Source organism: Xyrauchen texanus, chromosome 6 (assembly GCF_025860055.1).
Source record: "Xyrauchen texanus isolate HMW12.3.18 chromosome 6, RBS_HiC_50CHRs, whole genome shotgun sequence".
Classification (NCBI taxonomy): domain Eukaryota; kingdom Metazoa; phylum Chordata; class Actinopteri; order Cypriniformes; family Catostomidae; genus Xyrauchen; species Xyrauchen texanus.
In genome coordinates, this window is record NC_068281.1 from 21,386,693 (window position 1) to 21,402,476 (window position 15,784).

A 15,784-nucleotide genomic window follows, 5' to 3' on the forward strand; every position below is an offset into this window, starting at 1 on the left:
AAGTTTGCATGTTGCTTTTAAAACCGTTTGAGGCGAGTATGTAGTGTCATGGCAGTCATTTGTGTCGGAGCTGTGTTACGGATCCCAGCAACCTCTAATTTGAACACTAGAGAGCGCAAAAGCTTGTTTTACTATCAACATTAAAATGGCAGGCAGGACTTTGAGCCCGCATCGTGAAGTGTTGTTGAGCAGCTTGAATATACACATTCATGTTGGTAGGCTTGTCATTTCATCACAACAATCATCACAGTTTGGGGAGGTAATAATCAATGTCTTAATAATAAAAATAAAAAAAACATGGCAAGTGCACCACTTAGCATACATTTCCAGTGGGAAAAAAGGGCACTTCTCAAAATTATTATTATATATTTTTTTAAACAAAACGTTAAATATATTAACACAACTTTGACTTCCTTACCAATTTATGTTAATTCCCCAACACTCACGCAATTGTTTCATACTTTCAACAGATTTCCACAACATAATCAGTTCACACAGAGACGTGGTCTTCTTTAGTTTTCATTAGATTTATCACAAGAGCAGGCAACACAGCAAATTAAACTTTGTCACAATGTGCACGTTTTCTATGCTACTAGTTTCAAGTATATATTTAGAATAAATGACTGCACCAAGGGAGGGTAGTTTTGAGATTTTGGTCTATTTTGCTTCCATGTCTTCTTTTACTCTAATGGAAAGAAAACTTCCAAAATACACATTTAGACGGTGTTCGTTTTAAGCCTACTACCCTCCGTCTGTTTGCATCTGTTGATTTCTTCTAAATTAACCAAAACAAGCTACTCTGCATATTTAAACATAACATTTCAGGGGAAAATACTTTTGATGTAAGTGATTATCTGGGGAAGTTCTGTGGTGATATGCTTTAGTTATTTTGTTTATCCTATTCACCTGCAGTCAAATGTATGCAAATTTAGCGCATTTTAATTAGTTAACGCCTAATTTGCATATCAATGTGGCGATTCTTATGACATTAATAGACACAAATTTGACTGTATTCACCTGTAGTGTCTCCATTAAGTACATTAGCCTGTATGGCCATGATATATTACCTTAGCTAAACTCTAGCTTACTTATTACATAGACACAAGTTAACTATATTTGTCTTTTGGCTAACTAGCTGTAAAGTCGAGGCACTGGTAGCTTAGTCTTTTGTTCATCACCACTCACCTCCATGCAAGCCAAGAAAAACACAACTGGGATAGGAGCTGGGAGGGGCTGCTGCCTGCATGTCTGCTTGTCTGATGTGCCGATGTGTGCTGCAGAGACGTGGAGAGAGAGAGAGAGAGGGAGGGGGAGAGAGAGAGGGAGGGGGAGAGAGAGAGAGGGAGGGCAGCGGAACTTGACAAAGTCTCATCTCCTGACCTGATATTTAGATTTTTTATTCAGTAAATATATTTGTTCGACAGGGAAGCTGTAGCAAACTGGAATATATACACATATATATATATATATATATATATATATATATATATATATATATATATACATTTATATAAAAAAAGATAAAAGAAAGCACCCCAGATAAATAGGGCCCCTTCTCTCGAGGAAGAAAAAGGGTAGGTGCTCAAGCCCCCTTTGATGTCTATGTGTGCAAGTGCCTGAGTGAACACAATAAAAGCACACTTGCAAACATTCAGGCAACGGTCAAGTATATAGACAGGGTTGGGGAGTAACGGAATACATGAAACAGCATTACGAATTTAAAATACTAAATATTAGTAACTGTATTCCACTACAGTTACAATTTAAATCTTTGATAATCAGAATACAGTTACATTCAAAAAGTATTTTGATTACTGAAGAGATTACTTTGCATTGTATCGCAAATTTTTTTTTTTTTCATTTAAAATTTTGTCTATTCAGTTGGAAAATATTTATACATATAAATGATGCGATCCAAAGTGCATTTGAACAGAGGTGAAACACATGATGTGTGACATTCATACAAGCAGAAAGAATCAGAATCAGCTTTATTGCCAAATATGCTTACACATACAAGGAATTTGTCTCGGTGACAGAAGCTTCCAATGCACAAAAATACAAAACAGCAACAAGACATAGATAATAATGAAAGAAACAATTTAATTATTAAAAGAGAAGTAAGTTTGGAGCTGAAATAGAAATAAACCTTGTTGAAATTTTCATGGAAACATTTAGCTTTATGCTAAGCTAAAATGCTATTTCTACCTATTTTACATATACCTTTTACAAGGCACGATCATATTATTTTTTTTATCAAGAAAATTCACATTAAATCTTTTTTTGTTTGTTTATCTAGTTAGACCTTTGAAATTTTAGCACAAATCTTATACTTGATGATAATGTTTGTATTGTTTTTCTGTATAAATATCAAAAAATCCTTAAAACAAGACCAATTTGCTTTATCTTGTTTTAGAAGCAACACTGCATAAGATACTTATGCTTTTTTCAGAGAAGGAATTTTTAACATGTGTATTTTGTCTTACTTTACTGGCAGATTTTTAATAGTCAAAACAAGTGAAAAAAATCTACCAGTGCTGAAGAAGTAATCCAAATAATTTTGATTATGTCATTTACCTTGCGTAATCTAACGGAATACATTATGACATTTTACAGCATGTATTCTGTAATGTAATATATTTAGTGGAATACATTTTAAAAGTAACCCTCCCAACCCTGATAATAGAGGTACATTTTTACAGAAAGGTTGAACTATGTGATTAGCTCTAGGTTATTTTATGTTTTAAATTTCATAAATGTATACAATTTATCAGTCCCAATATTAACTGTATAGGGGAGACTAGGGCTATTTTTCAGAAAGGGAAGTTGTCGCCATATGTCAGAAACTTTAAGGTTTTGAGTCAAAAGGCCAAAAAAAAAAAAAAAAAAGTGTTTTCTTAAGATGTGTTTTTGTGCAGTATGTTGGTTTCAAACATCTAGTTCACAGTATGCCCCTTACTGGGGAATGTTGTCACAAAAGGTCAACATGTGTCCTGGACTGTATCTTTTTTTCTTGGCAATAATGGTGAAGTTTTTTGTTTTGTTTTGTTGTAGCCAAGACTTTAAGTTATGTAGCTATAATAAAATTGACTTTCAAAAATAAATCTAACTTGAGAAAAATTGTGACAAAATCCCCCTTGATTTAAAGACCACGGCTAGGTTAAATTCTGTTAGAGACTGCCCGTCTGGCAATTTATTCATTTAAATAATTCTCTTTTTAGATATTTTTTATTTATTTATTTATTTTAAAACATAATTTACCTACTATGTTTTTAGTTTTTTTTTTTGTCATTTAAATGCTTTTTTGTTACTCTTTCACATTGCACCCTTGTTAATGCATAATAATGTTATGTGTGCTTTGTAAACTCAACTTCCTGCTTGCGTGCAAGCATCTAATCCTTAGAGATCAAGCCAACGTGACTCCTCATCAAGTGAACTTGTCTTACAAGAACAAATACTGTATATGAGCAACAATATCAGTAATTATTATTGCACATTTTGATAATGAGGGTGAGAAAATAGCCTCTAGAGCTCTCTTTTAAATCAACCAGTCATAAAGAGAGCAAGAGATGCAAACAACACAAAATGCATAAAGGCATTGAGTGTAACTGTTATGTCAAAACAAACTGTTTAAATCGCCCCTAGACAACATTGTAAGGCTAATCACCACCTCATGCTGACAAGGAAATCCCATAAAAGTATCTGAGACAAGACAGGGCACCCTGGGATTTCTGGAAATGGCTGAATAATCATTCACACATCCAGCATCAGATCTTTAAAAACAAATGAATAATAACATTTAAAAAAAATATGAAAGTGTAAATAGGTTCAACAGGCAAGTCCCTGCAAGAATAAGACCCACTCTTGTATGTAGTTAATATCCATAGCTGATTAATATAATACAAGATTAACATTGTCCCAGATGTAATGCACTAAGAACTTGTGCTGCCCTGCTGTAAACCAATCACTATAACAATATTCCTGCTGTGCTTCCATAGTCACAGTTACACGCCTCCTACTGAGAGACACATGCTTTCCCAGTTGAGGATTTCTTTCCCCATATTGTCAGCTACAGTATAAAACCTCTCTACTTCACCCCACTCTAATCCCTATTAGCAGAGGCCTTAAATCTGTTTATATCCCTGCAAGAAATTTGAAAAACATTCAGCCATCTGCTGTTATCACACACACATGGTAGAAAAGATACATAAGGTCTCATTATGTTTCAGCAAAAATCTGACTTCTGTTTAAGGACACAAATGTCAACAACTGGAATTAATTTAGCTAATCTTACAGTAAGAAATGACATAATTTTACTCTTAACTAAAAAATTGGATAATATAAGGTTTACACGGAGGTTCTTTTACAACTACATTATTGTTAAACGTGATAACATTCATTGTCACATATCAGTCATTTTCTATCAATACTTTCATTGATTTTAAGCCTGTAGGCTAAATATACTATTTTATGTTAGTGTCAACATGTAGACAACAGAAAAGATTAGATAAAAATATATAAATATATTTTCAGTAACCTCAAGCCTTAAATGAAAGAATTCTTGATACTCTTTTTCTCTCAAATTCCATTTAACCATGACCAAAGATTACACAAATTGACCCGGATGCCTGCCATCCAAAAATAGCCATGAGCGTTGTTCATAATCTCTTTAGTTGATGGACGACCAACTCACCAACTCAACTCTCCTGAAAATGAAAAATAAGGTAAGTTCAGCGGCTCCAATTTTTTCTGAGGGGGAGGGGGTGTTGTGATCTATCAACCTATTCATGAAAAGACAAGACATTTCAGAAATGATCTTGTTTATATCGACAAATTAAACAGACAGAGAAAGTGTGTGCTGATAATCAGCTGTTATTGAATGTGTTTCTTTTGAGAGACATTGTATGGACCAGTAATGTCACATGCAGGAGATCATTTTTAGATGAATTTTAGATTAGCATTTTATATCGGCTTCCAGAACATGTCCTGTGGATGTGATTCAAATATTTATTGCAATGAAACATTCCTGTAGAACTTAATTTATCATTTCAATGAGGTCCGTGCTGCATAGCAATGTTATCTGTATAAAAATGATATTTCATTTTTGCATACATTTTAGGACCAAATGTCCTGTAACTTTTCCAGATTCCAAAACATTTATTTTTAAGAGTTTTTTTTTTAATTCTTTATCATATCAACAAACATTTTTGCTTTATCAGCTTATGTTGACAGAGTTCTTTATGTATGCATACAATGTAGTTGATTTGTATCTTTGCTTCATTTCCACTCAGTTGACATTTAATACATTTTATAGCATTTGGTTAATGTGTTTGACATGTGAATCCATTATTATACCTGAGATTCTGGCCAAGTTATACAAACCTTCCTGAATAAACCCTACTAGAGACTGGTCAGGGGGAAATAAATAGAAAAGAAAAATTTTAACAACACAGAAGTGTTGTTACACAAAGTCTCCATAACATACAGTATAAAGAATATATTGTTTAATTTCAAGTTTTTTTTTTTATTGTTGTTGTTGTTATCAACTGAAAGACCTCCTAGGACACTCATTAACATAAAAATGAGTTATGTTAGCTTGTTTCTAAGTGTATTAGCAACAAGCTATGGGTGAAACAAAGTGAACATAAAAGCAATTTCAGGATCATTGCATAAGGCTAAGTTAAAATAGGCTAAGGCTATGTTCAAATCTCAGGAATAGATACTGTCCATTCATTGTAACAAGTCTATACATTAATGCAAATTATGAGAAAAATGTATCAACAAAACTATAGATGCATAACAATATTACATATTGAGAATTATGCAAAAATATTGAAAACATATCTTCAAAATTTTATATATTTATGTATTTATATATAATTGATTACTCTCTTTTTTACAGCTTCCTTTACTATGAGCACAACTCCCTTTTATGATGCATCCCAGCCAGATATGTCTCCAGGAAGCATGCAGACATTGGTCTCCAGGCCTCTGCCCCCCAACCCAGACCCGAATATCTCAAAGAAGATATGTTTCTACAAAAGCGGTGACCCCCAGTTCACGGGGCACCGAATGGTTATCAACAGGCGCACTTTTAAAACGTTTGATGCCCTACTAGATGCCCTCTCCAAGAAAGTGCCTCTGCCATTTGGGGTGAGGACCATCACAACACCCAGGGGAACGCATGCTGTCTGCACCCTCAATGATCTGCAGGATGGGGCCTCTTATCTGTGCTCAGACCAGAGGAAAGTCAAGCCTTTTAACCTGAATGAGATCCATAAAAGACGGGTCCCTTGGAACACCACCAGACCCATTAGTGCAGGACGCCAAGCGCGCAGAGCAATGGTTCGGCAGCTAGTTAAGAGAAGTGAAGTGACCACAAGGAAAGTAAAAATGGCTGAAAACATTGTGGTGCAGACACCAAAAAGGCTGACGGTATATAAAAACAGGGATCCTAGCATGAAGCGAGTAATTGTTCTTCAGAGGAGAACAGCCCCAAATTTTAAAACCCTTTTGGATGAGCTTTCTCAAGTGATGCAATTCCCTGTTCTGAAGCTTTACACCGAAGATGGCAGAAAAGTAAGTATTACTCATAACTCTTTTTTTAAAAAAATAGTACAGTTCATCACTAAAATTATCACAGAAGTACAGTATAGTGTTTAAGAAAAACCTATGTAATTAATAAACAATAATTTTCTGTAGAGGAAACAAATAAAATAATCAAGTCTTTTTATTAAAGTTTGAATTGTGTTAGAAGGGATTCTATATACCGACAGATAAGGATCTGGGAGGCAGATATAATCTCTTGATTTCCTTAACTAAAATCGCAATCCTGCCCTGTTATCACAGTGCTCTTAAAGTGGGAGAACTAGCCCTCCAAATAGTTTATTTTATATTGTTTTTGGATAAAAGTTTTTGCAAAATAGATAATGAGGAACACTGACATTCTGGAAATAAATGCAGTGATTTTTAATATTTTGTGTAAAGATTAGTTTAGTTTAAAACAACTCTACCATGTCTTTGACAGAAATGGTATAATGTTATGTTTTGTACAAAAGAATAAAGTACTGTTAAACAAGTCTTTAATACTATTTTGAAATATATTTTGCACTTTTTTATTTTTCCAAAGCACAATTATGAACCCATTGGGCGTATGCATTATTTTATATTGAAAACGTTTTTTATTCCATGCCAATCCTTGATATACTTAGACATTATGTTTTAATCCTTATCCCCAGCAGTGAGAGCACACTGTGCAATCACTCTTTTCACTTTCAAAGGAAAGTAATTCAGGTTATTGGACAAGGTTCATGTGAGCTGTGACACACTTCAAATGAATGAATGAATTAATTAATTAAAATGAAATAAGTCTTGTTTTCAAAAAAGACCCCCCCCCCCTTCCCCCTTTTTTCTTCTTTCCCCATTGGAAAATTATTTTAATCATTTAACAAATTTAAAGCATTAAGCAAGTTTTAAGCATATAACAGTTTGCTAGATTTCTTTGAAAACAAGACTTAAAATCTCATGTCAATTTTCTTTTCAAGTACATTTATTTTGTTTAGATATTATGTAGATATTATTTATTTGACAAACAATTATTATTCAAATATATATATTTTTTTCTATTTATCCTACAGGTTGAAGGACTTCCTGCCCTCAGTTTGTGCTCTGGGATTGTTGTAGCAGCTGGTAACGAACCTTTCAGAATGGGTAACTACAATCTCCAAAGTCACACTAAAACAATCCAGTCAAGAATCTCTGAATCCTTGAGTCCAGCACAAACAGAGACACTACTTCGTAAGTAATGCCTTCTATTTCTTCATGATTAGATGTTTTAATATGAAGCACTTCTCTTAAGTGAAAAAATTTAACATTTATGTTTTATTAGCATATTATATTATGTCATGAAATTAAAATAAATGATAGAATAAATTTTTTTTCTTCATTTCTTTCAAAAATTCCCTTCCATTTTCTAATCTAAGAAGAAAAAAAGAAACCAACTGGGACTTTCACAAGATCAAGGAATTTCTCTTTATCTTCGGAGAGATTCCTTGTAGAGCAAATCAGTATGTCACTAAATGGAAATCTTTCAGAGCACAATAGCAAAAAAACAGGATCTATGGAGACCGAAAGCAGTCAGCCAGCGGGATCGGAGGAGATACAGACCTGTGACTGCATGGCTGGTATAGAAGAGAGGAATTACCCCATCATGCCTACTGAAGATGACATTGAAAAATCATTCCGGGTCAATGAGGATGGCAGCATGACTGTGGAGATGAAGGTCAATCTTACTATAAAACAAGAGGAAATGATTCACTGGACAACTACACTAAGCCGCACTCAAGTTAATTGTCAGCAGAGGACAGTGTACACTTCCAAGCCAGGATCAGGCGTGAACTCATTAGATGTTACTAATGACTCAGGTAAAGAGTCAAATGGTCCTCATAGTCTAGAATCTAAAGAAATGACCACCCTCACTGACAAGTCTTTTGGATTTAATGAGGAAGGAAGAGAGAATTATGGTAGTGCTACATCTCAAACTTCAGAAAAACCTATGTCCATTTATAGAAGGCTACCAACTCCAGGGCCTAGACAACGAAGTAAAGAGGCTTCGGTGGAAAACATTAAAAGAGTTTCAGAGACTGAGGTTCAGCTGGGTTCATACTCATACTTGGAGCAGACAGCACAGGGAGAACTGACAGAGGGTTACTGCATAGTCAGTCGTAGCAGTAGCAGCAGCACAATAACAGTGTCAAAACCAAAGAAGAGCGAATCAGGAGAGGTCAAGCAAAAGAAGTCTAACTCCTCCTTCAGATCAACAGGTGTTGCAGAGGTTCTTCAGCTACAAAACAATGGAACAATGGGAATAACAGACACTGTGCTACACTTATACAAATCACAGGGCACGTATGACAATTATTATGCAAATATGCAAATGGATGTAGATAATAAGCCTGGATACCGTACTAAAGCATTGCTTTGCAGTAGGCCAGGGTCAGCAGATTCAGAACCCCGGTCATCAAGTAATGACTGCGATGTGGATCTAGCTAGGCAGTCCACAAGTTCCAACTCCCGAGAAGGTGAAAAAACTGACATGCTGTTATTGTCATCTGTCCATTCAACACCTCCACAAAAGATAAGTCACAATCTGTCTGTCCTCGCTGACAATAAAGTACAAGCCTTGGTAGAGTCTGAATCCACAGAAAAAAAAATCATGTTGCCAGAGGTAGCAATGGAACAACAATCAGTGTTTAAAAGCATTAATGGTAGTAAAAGAAAAAATACATCAGTGTCTAAAAAGTCAAAGAAAGGGACTTCTTCTGATTCGTCTGGGCCTGGGAGAAGAGTAAAGGGCAGTACTCCATCCTATTCAAAAGACCTCCAAAAGACAAATACTTCTGACACACTGAGCCACACAGGATCAGAGAAAAAGACCCGTAGTTCAGCAGAAAGTGTCAAACTTGAACACAAAACTGGAAGAGATAAAAATAAAAAGACATTGGAAAGTTCCCCAAAAAGTAGAAACTTAAATCCCAACATAGGACATCAAAGAAGGTCAGAGAAAGAGATCAAGGTACTAGATAAAACCGTCAGAAATCTCTCAAACAAAGTAAACACAAGTGACTGTGACTCTCCAGGGCCTACTTCGAAGAAAAAAATATTAGATATTCGGTCACTGGCCCATCCATCAACATTAAAAAAGATGCTACCAAAGCAAAGATCAGTGAATGGAAACAGATCAAAATCCCCAAAACGAAAACAGGAGATGAGTGAGAGCATGTCCTTGCCAGTGCTACAATCATCACCCTCCAATGTGAATCAGTATATTGAAAACTGGCTGAAAAATATTCAACCAGAGTATGTTCCCTATGATGATGAGACAGAGAATCCAGAGAATGTACCAAGGGCAGTATTCCAGATAGGCAGTGACTCTGCAAATGGCTCTGAGATTAAAAGTGAACCCGAAAAAGATAGCGTATTGGATGAAGGGCCATCTCTTGAAGAAAATGCTGTCGAGGGGCTGGTGTCTCAACCACCTGTACAAATATGTTGTGAGGGAGAACCAGTTGAGCCACAAAGGTTGAGAGGCTTTTGTAAATCAATGCCAAGTGTGAGGGTACATGCTGCTGAAAAGGAGGGCCTTGTAAGACTGAACAAGTCCTCTGTGAACTTGGTTTCCCCTGACCATTGTGTTAATGGTGGGACATCACAAGGCGCAGAGCTTAACATTAGGTCAGGCATGAAACCAGTTTTGGAACAGTTATGTTCGTCTATTCAGTCTATAAGAAGGGCTTCGAGTCAGCCATGCAAACCCTCCCAAGAGATGGAAAAGTCCAGTAGCCTCCCAGATTTCTCATCTCAGTTGGCCTCTGCCTTTGGTTCTCCATCTAGAGCTTTTCTGTCCTTTTTGTCACTAATGACTCTGAGAGATGGCATTTCTATCCTCAGAAAAGATGAGTCACAAGCCAGCAACTCAGGCAGCTGCCCGGAGGCCCTTCATGTCATGCAGTCTTTGGAAAAAATAGCTAATATTGAAGATGAGGAGGAGCTTAAGGCCAGCTTGACCAGTCTCCAAAGCTCAACCTCTTCCCAATTAAAACAGAACTGGAGAGAGTTCCAGAAGAAAAATGTCACTGGAGAGAGTCCACCCCTGTCACCAAGACAATCCGAAAAAGAATTTGCCCTGGAGGTGGACTCGGGAGGGGAAGGGGAGGATGAGGAAAAAGAGCCTAATTTTGGAATAGATCAGTTAATGAATGAACTGAACATGTCTGAGAATATTCGCAGAGAGATTTCCTCTCTTGTTGAAGGAGAACTAAAGAGTTATAATCAAAGAAATCTGAGCAAAGGAAATTCTGATAGCACCAGGGACATATCAGGCAAAGAAGAGGAAAATGATGCTTGCTCTATGAGTGGTAGTTTAGAGAAAGCTTTTGACATGGAAGAGGACTATTTCAAGGAGAATATTGGTCAAGACAATCACACAAGCAAAGATGAGATGATTGATGATCAAAAAGAACCAGAATCTCAGGACATGCATTTAATTCAATCTCATTCCAATAAAAATGTGGAAACAGACCTAGTTCATGAAGATTCTGGTAAAGCAGTGCCTAATCAAAACCTTGAGGAAAATTGTAGCCATTCAGGAACAACAGAGGTTTTAGAAACTTCTGAGAACTCCCCAAAGTACACTGTGAAAATTGAAGAAATGGTAATGTATGATGATTTAGAATCTGAGGATAGTGATGTAGAAGAAAACCATTCTCCCTCATCAGAAAAAAAGATAACAACGAAAGCTAGAGAAGACGATTCTGAGCTCTCTGATGACCAAGACAGTATGTTTGAAAGAGAGAACAAGACAACACAAGAGGATATTGTGGAAAGAGACAATAATACAGACGAGGACACCATTCAGAATATCAGAGGACATAGTGAACAGTCAGAAGTTTCAGAACTCAAAGACACAGATGTCAAACACCTGTGTTCAGCATCAGAAACTGAGTGTGTGCAGTTTCCCGACAGAGAGGCAGTTGAAATACAAGAGCAACACTGTGTCAGAATGGAAGATGATCATTCACATCTAAAAAAAAGGAATGAAGGAGAAGGGCACAAACAAGATAATAAGTCCATCTTATCAGAATGTGACAGTGAGTCCCATCACTCAGAGCTATGCTCTAAGGATTATCAGTCTGAATCACATTACTATAACAAAGAGGAACTAAGACAGCAGACATTAGAATCAGGTAGCCAAGAAAATTATAAATTAATGTCTTCCGATTTTGAAGATTCAAATACAGAGCAACAGGAAGAGGCTGCACTAGATATGTCAGAATGTGAGAATCCTGATCTACATAATAATTACAGTAGCCCTCGCTGTGGTAGTAATGATGAAAAATCTGTGTACAATAAAACACAACAAATTGAAAATGGGCAATTGAAAGAGCATGACAGAAATTACGAGAATGAAGAGGTCTCCAAAGTTTGTAAATTGGTCGATTCAGATGCTGAACCAGGCTCTTGTACCATCTCAGATTCTGTGGCTGTGGATGAGGATATGATAGAAAAAGAGTCATGGTCAAGCACAATCTGTGATTCAGAACTTGTCTGTAAGGTCCAGGATTTAGAAGAAGGCAGTTACACAGATAAAAAGTACAGTTCTGCTGAAGAGCATAATGTAGAAGAGGACAAGGAGGGTTGTATACCCAATGCACATAACAGGCTGATGGAAGAGTATGATAGTAACGATGAGGATGTTGAGATCTCAAACGTCTGTGAACTGGTAGATCCAGATGCTGAACCATGTTCTTGTGCAACCTCAGATCTTGAGGCTGAAAAAGGAATAGAAAAAAAGTCTAGGTCAAGCTGTGTTTCAGAACTTGTCTGTAAGTTCCAAACTTTAGAGGAAGGCAGCTGCATAGACAAAAAGCACAGTTCTGGTGAAGAGCATGATTTGGAAGAAGACGGGGAAAGCAGTATGTTTGATTTTGGTAATGTTTTAGAGGCTGTTCCTCAACACTCTTTTACATCTAAATTTGATAATAAAGACTCTGTGGAATGGGAGTCAATCAAGTGGATGAGAACAAAGACAAGTGAACACAAGTCAGAGGAGGCCGAGAATTTCGGAATGGAACATGGATATCACGGTTTATTAAATCCAACAGAGATCTCACAAGAGCTGTTGGACTTCATCAATTCAGCTTTGTTGTCATACACCCTGACTGTCACATATGATTCAAATGGAAACCTCAGAATAGAGCCAGACAAATGTAAAATTAGGAAAAAGTTTATGGCTGAACACAAGGCAGACAATCAGTATGGTCAGAAATGCCTCCCCAGCCCTAATACATCAGATCTTTCTGATTACAGGCCAGAGACATCAGACAATGGTGGATACCAGTCACAGTCCTCTATGGAACATTCAACTGAAAGTGGAGGAGAAGAGGCAGAGAGATTACGCATCGTTCAAGAAATCATAAAAGAAAGCTCTCAGAATCCACAGAGCAGAAACCATGTGAAAGAGAGTAGCTCCATGAAATCCTCTTCAGGGACTACAAAAAAACATACTCCCAGTCCAAGTTTAAAAAGCAACAACAGTATTGACTCTTTTCAGGATTCTACAAGTGTAATACAGGAGCCATTATGTTACAATAGATCAAGTTCCCTTAACGGAGAATCTGTACAGTGCATGGCTTTAAATGGTGAAGTGGACTGTGGAGAGGGAGTGCTGATTGACAAAGGCAGGTGGCTCCTCAAAGAAAATCATCTCATCCGTAATTCTCCTCCTGTGCCCATGGGAATGTATGGAAATGGAGACACCACATCCGCTGACACAGCTCAAGACAACGCAAGTGAGGAGGCACCCTACCCGTTTTGTGAGAACCAATACTCTCATCTTGCTGTAATATCATCCTCTGAGCTGGAGGATATGGCTAAATCCCCTACGCCAAAGTGTACATACTTCAATATGGTACATAGTAGTGACTCTGATCCTCTTTTGGACGCCCAAAGCATTAACAGTGGTAACAGAGGGGACACTGGGAAGAACAAAGAACTTAGGGTAGCACCAATGGGGGAGTCTTCCAAAATGTGGGCAAAGAAAAATGGAAGTCTGTCCTCATTTGCATCTGTAGAGTTCAAACTGCCAGATGGGAAAGTTCATCCACAGGATGAGCCAGTGTCTGGTGCTGTGAATGCTAACAGGTCTCAGAGAATAGAAAGTATGACACAAGAGGAGGAGTCAAGGGAAGGGTTAAATCTCAGGTGTGGGCAGCACTGCCCAATACTGTAGTTTAAAAAATAAAATGTACCTGCTAAGCATTATGAGCTGTTCTACCTAAGGTATTGGTAGATTTTGGTTATGGTTAATCTCTTTGAACAGCACTGCACATATAATAAAAAAGATATACAATCTTTAAATGCTCAATAAGACTAAATTATCCTCACTTCGGTGCCTACTTCAGCAATGGTCTTGTGAGCTTTCAGTATTTAACTCTTTCAAACATATTAATTTGGGAATACTTTAAAACATGTATTTTTCATTGCAGATGGGCTAAGTTGCACAAAGGTGATCTGATTTACTTGAATTTTTTGAAATTCCTAAGTTATATTTGCCATATGACTCTTTCTGACTAATCTTTATTGCTGCATCTGTTCCCTAATGTGGATCTGCCTCTTATGTGAATGTTAAATGATTTTGGTTTCAGAGGTGTAGGAAGAAATCTTACATGGATAGTTTGCCCCAAAATGAAAATTCTGTCATCATTGACCCACCCTCATATTGTTCCAAACCCATGTTACTTTTTTATCTTCTGTGCCTTTGTGTTTCATAGAAGAAAGAAAGTTGCATTGGTTTGGAACAGCATAAAAGTAACAATGACAGAATTTTCATTTTTTGTTGAACTATCCTTCTAGGGGGCATCACTCATAACAATGCTTGTGGAACAGCACTGAGGAATATCCTTTAAAAGGGTTGGTCTGTTAAGTTTATAATTTCAAGGTGATTAATCAATATGTTCCTGCGTAAAAAAAACAAAAACAAAAAAACAAACAAACAAAAAAAAAAACATCAAACTGCATTTGGTTAGGATGGCAGAAAAGTAAAAATATTCCTGCTTTATAATATTTTTTGGGCCATCATTAGGGTCTGACTCATTGTTTTCATAGGTCAGGCAGCACACTAACAATCGCAATAGATAATGTGGTAAACCCATTTAGTAGAATATTGTTTTTCACACTAGAAAATTATTATGTGAAATGGTCGCGCTTTCTCACTTTGAGATTTTTTTGTCTTCTTTTTCTTGATCTGAGAAATGCAGTTTTTTTCATTGCAATGTGAATTTTTATATGCTGGAGAAGAAAAAGGTGTAATAATCTGATTGTGAAAGCAATCAATAACTGCAGCTGCCATCATTACTACGTACATTAAATGGGATTCTCTTTATTGTGCAAAAGATAAATAAAAATATACATTAAACACATCTTCAGTGCACTGTAATTGATTACAGGGTATACAGCAGTTGTATAAATATATTCGTCTAATCTGATGTGCATAGACATATAAACCTTACAATAAAAATGTCCTGTTGATAAATAAATATTTCTTTATTACTTGGTTAAACAATTCAATCTGTAATTAGTTTTCATTTTCAAATGAATGCATTAACACATAAAAGACTAGGCCATACTGTAGAAAATAATATAATTCCACGTGTCCACATGTTTCAGTTAAGTTGGTTATTTTTGTACTTACCTCTTCCAGAAAAAATGCCTTTGGCTGCAGTGTTTGTCAGTGTGCAAATGCTACAAAAATCTGTTTGGGGAATTAAACCTCATTTGATTTGGTTACTTTTTAACGGTATTTATCTATTTCTTGTAACATTTATATAAGATTGATCTATTTCTGTGTAGTAAGATCTTTTGTAATTGCCTCACAACTTCAACAGCTTGGTTTTCATATGTGTATTTCTAGTGTATGAAGAACACTGGCAGTGTTCAGCTTGTCCTGCTGTTGTAATTTATGTTTTGCTGTCCTATCAATGAGTATATTTAAAAATATAAGATACAAGTATGAGTGTTTGATTCATATTTAGATTTTTAATCACATGGTACTAAGGCAATAAATCATACATTTATTGCTGTTGTGTGCCCCGCTCATAAAAGGAAATTACAATATTTTAACTGGTAGAGAATGAAACAAATACATAGACTACTGCCGTAACTCTGTCAGAAACTGTCAGCCAAATTATTTTAAGAAAAAGAAAATTGGGTATATCTGCTGTATATTAAC

General features: G+C 36.3%; 1 protein-coding gene across 1 annotated transcript; it reads left to right on the plus strand.

Annotated features, from left to right (window-relative positions):
• The first annotated feature begins 5,910 nt into the window (after positions 1-5,910).
• Positions 5,911-14,369, plus strand: LOC127645667 (oxygen-regulated protein 1-like). Its single transcript, XM_052129352.1, has 4 exons — positions 5,911-6,576; positions 7,635-7,794; positions 7,980-12,100; positions 12,386-14,369. The coding sequence occupies exons 1-4, from the start codon at positions 5,911-5,913 to the stop codon at positions 13,784-13,786; spliced, it is 6,348 nt and encodes a 2,115-aa protein (XP_051985312.1). The 3' UTR covers positions 13,787-14,369.
• Positions 14,370-15,784: the final 1,415 nt, after the last annotated feature.

Bases quoted from the DNA above. Each gene is read 5' to 3' on its own strand.
- LOC127645667 (XM_052129352.1), top strand. From the start codon at position 5,911: ATGAGCACAACTCCCTTTTATGATGCATCCCAGCCAGATATGTCTCCA. The intron at 6,577-7,634 runs GTAAGTATTACT...TTTATCCTACAG, and splicing joins ACACCGAAGATGGCAGAAAA to GTTGAAGGACTTCCTGCCCT. The intron at 12,101-12,385 runs GTCTGTAAGGTC...CTTGTCTGTAAG, and splicing joins CAATCTGTGATTCAGAACTT to TTCCAAACTTTAGAGGAAGG.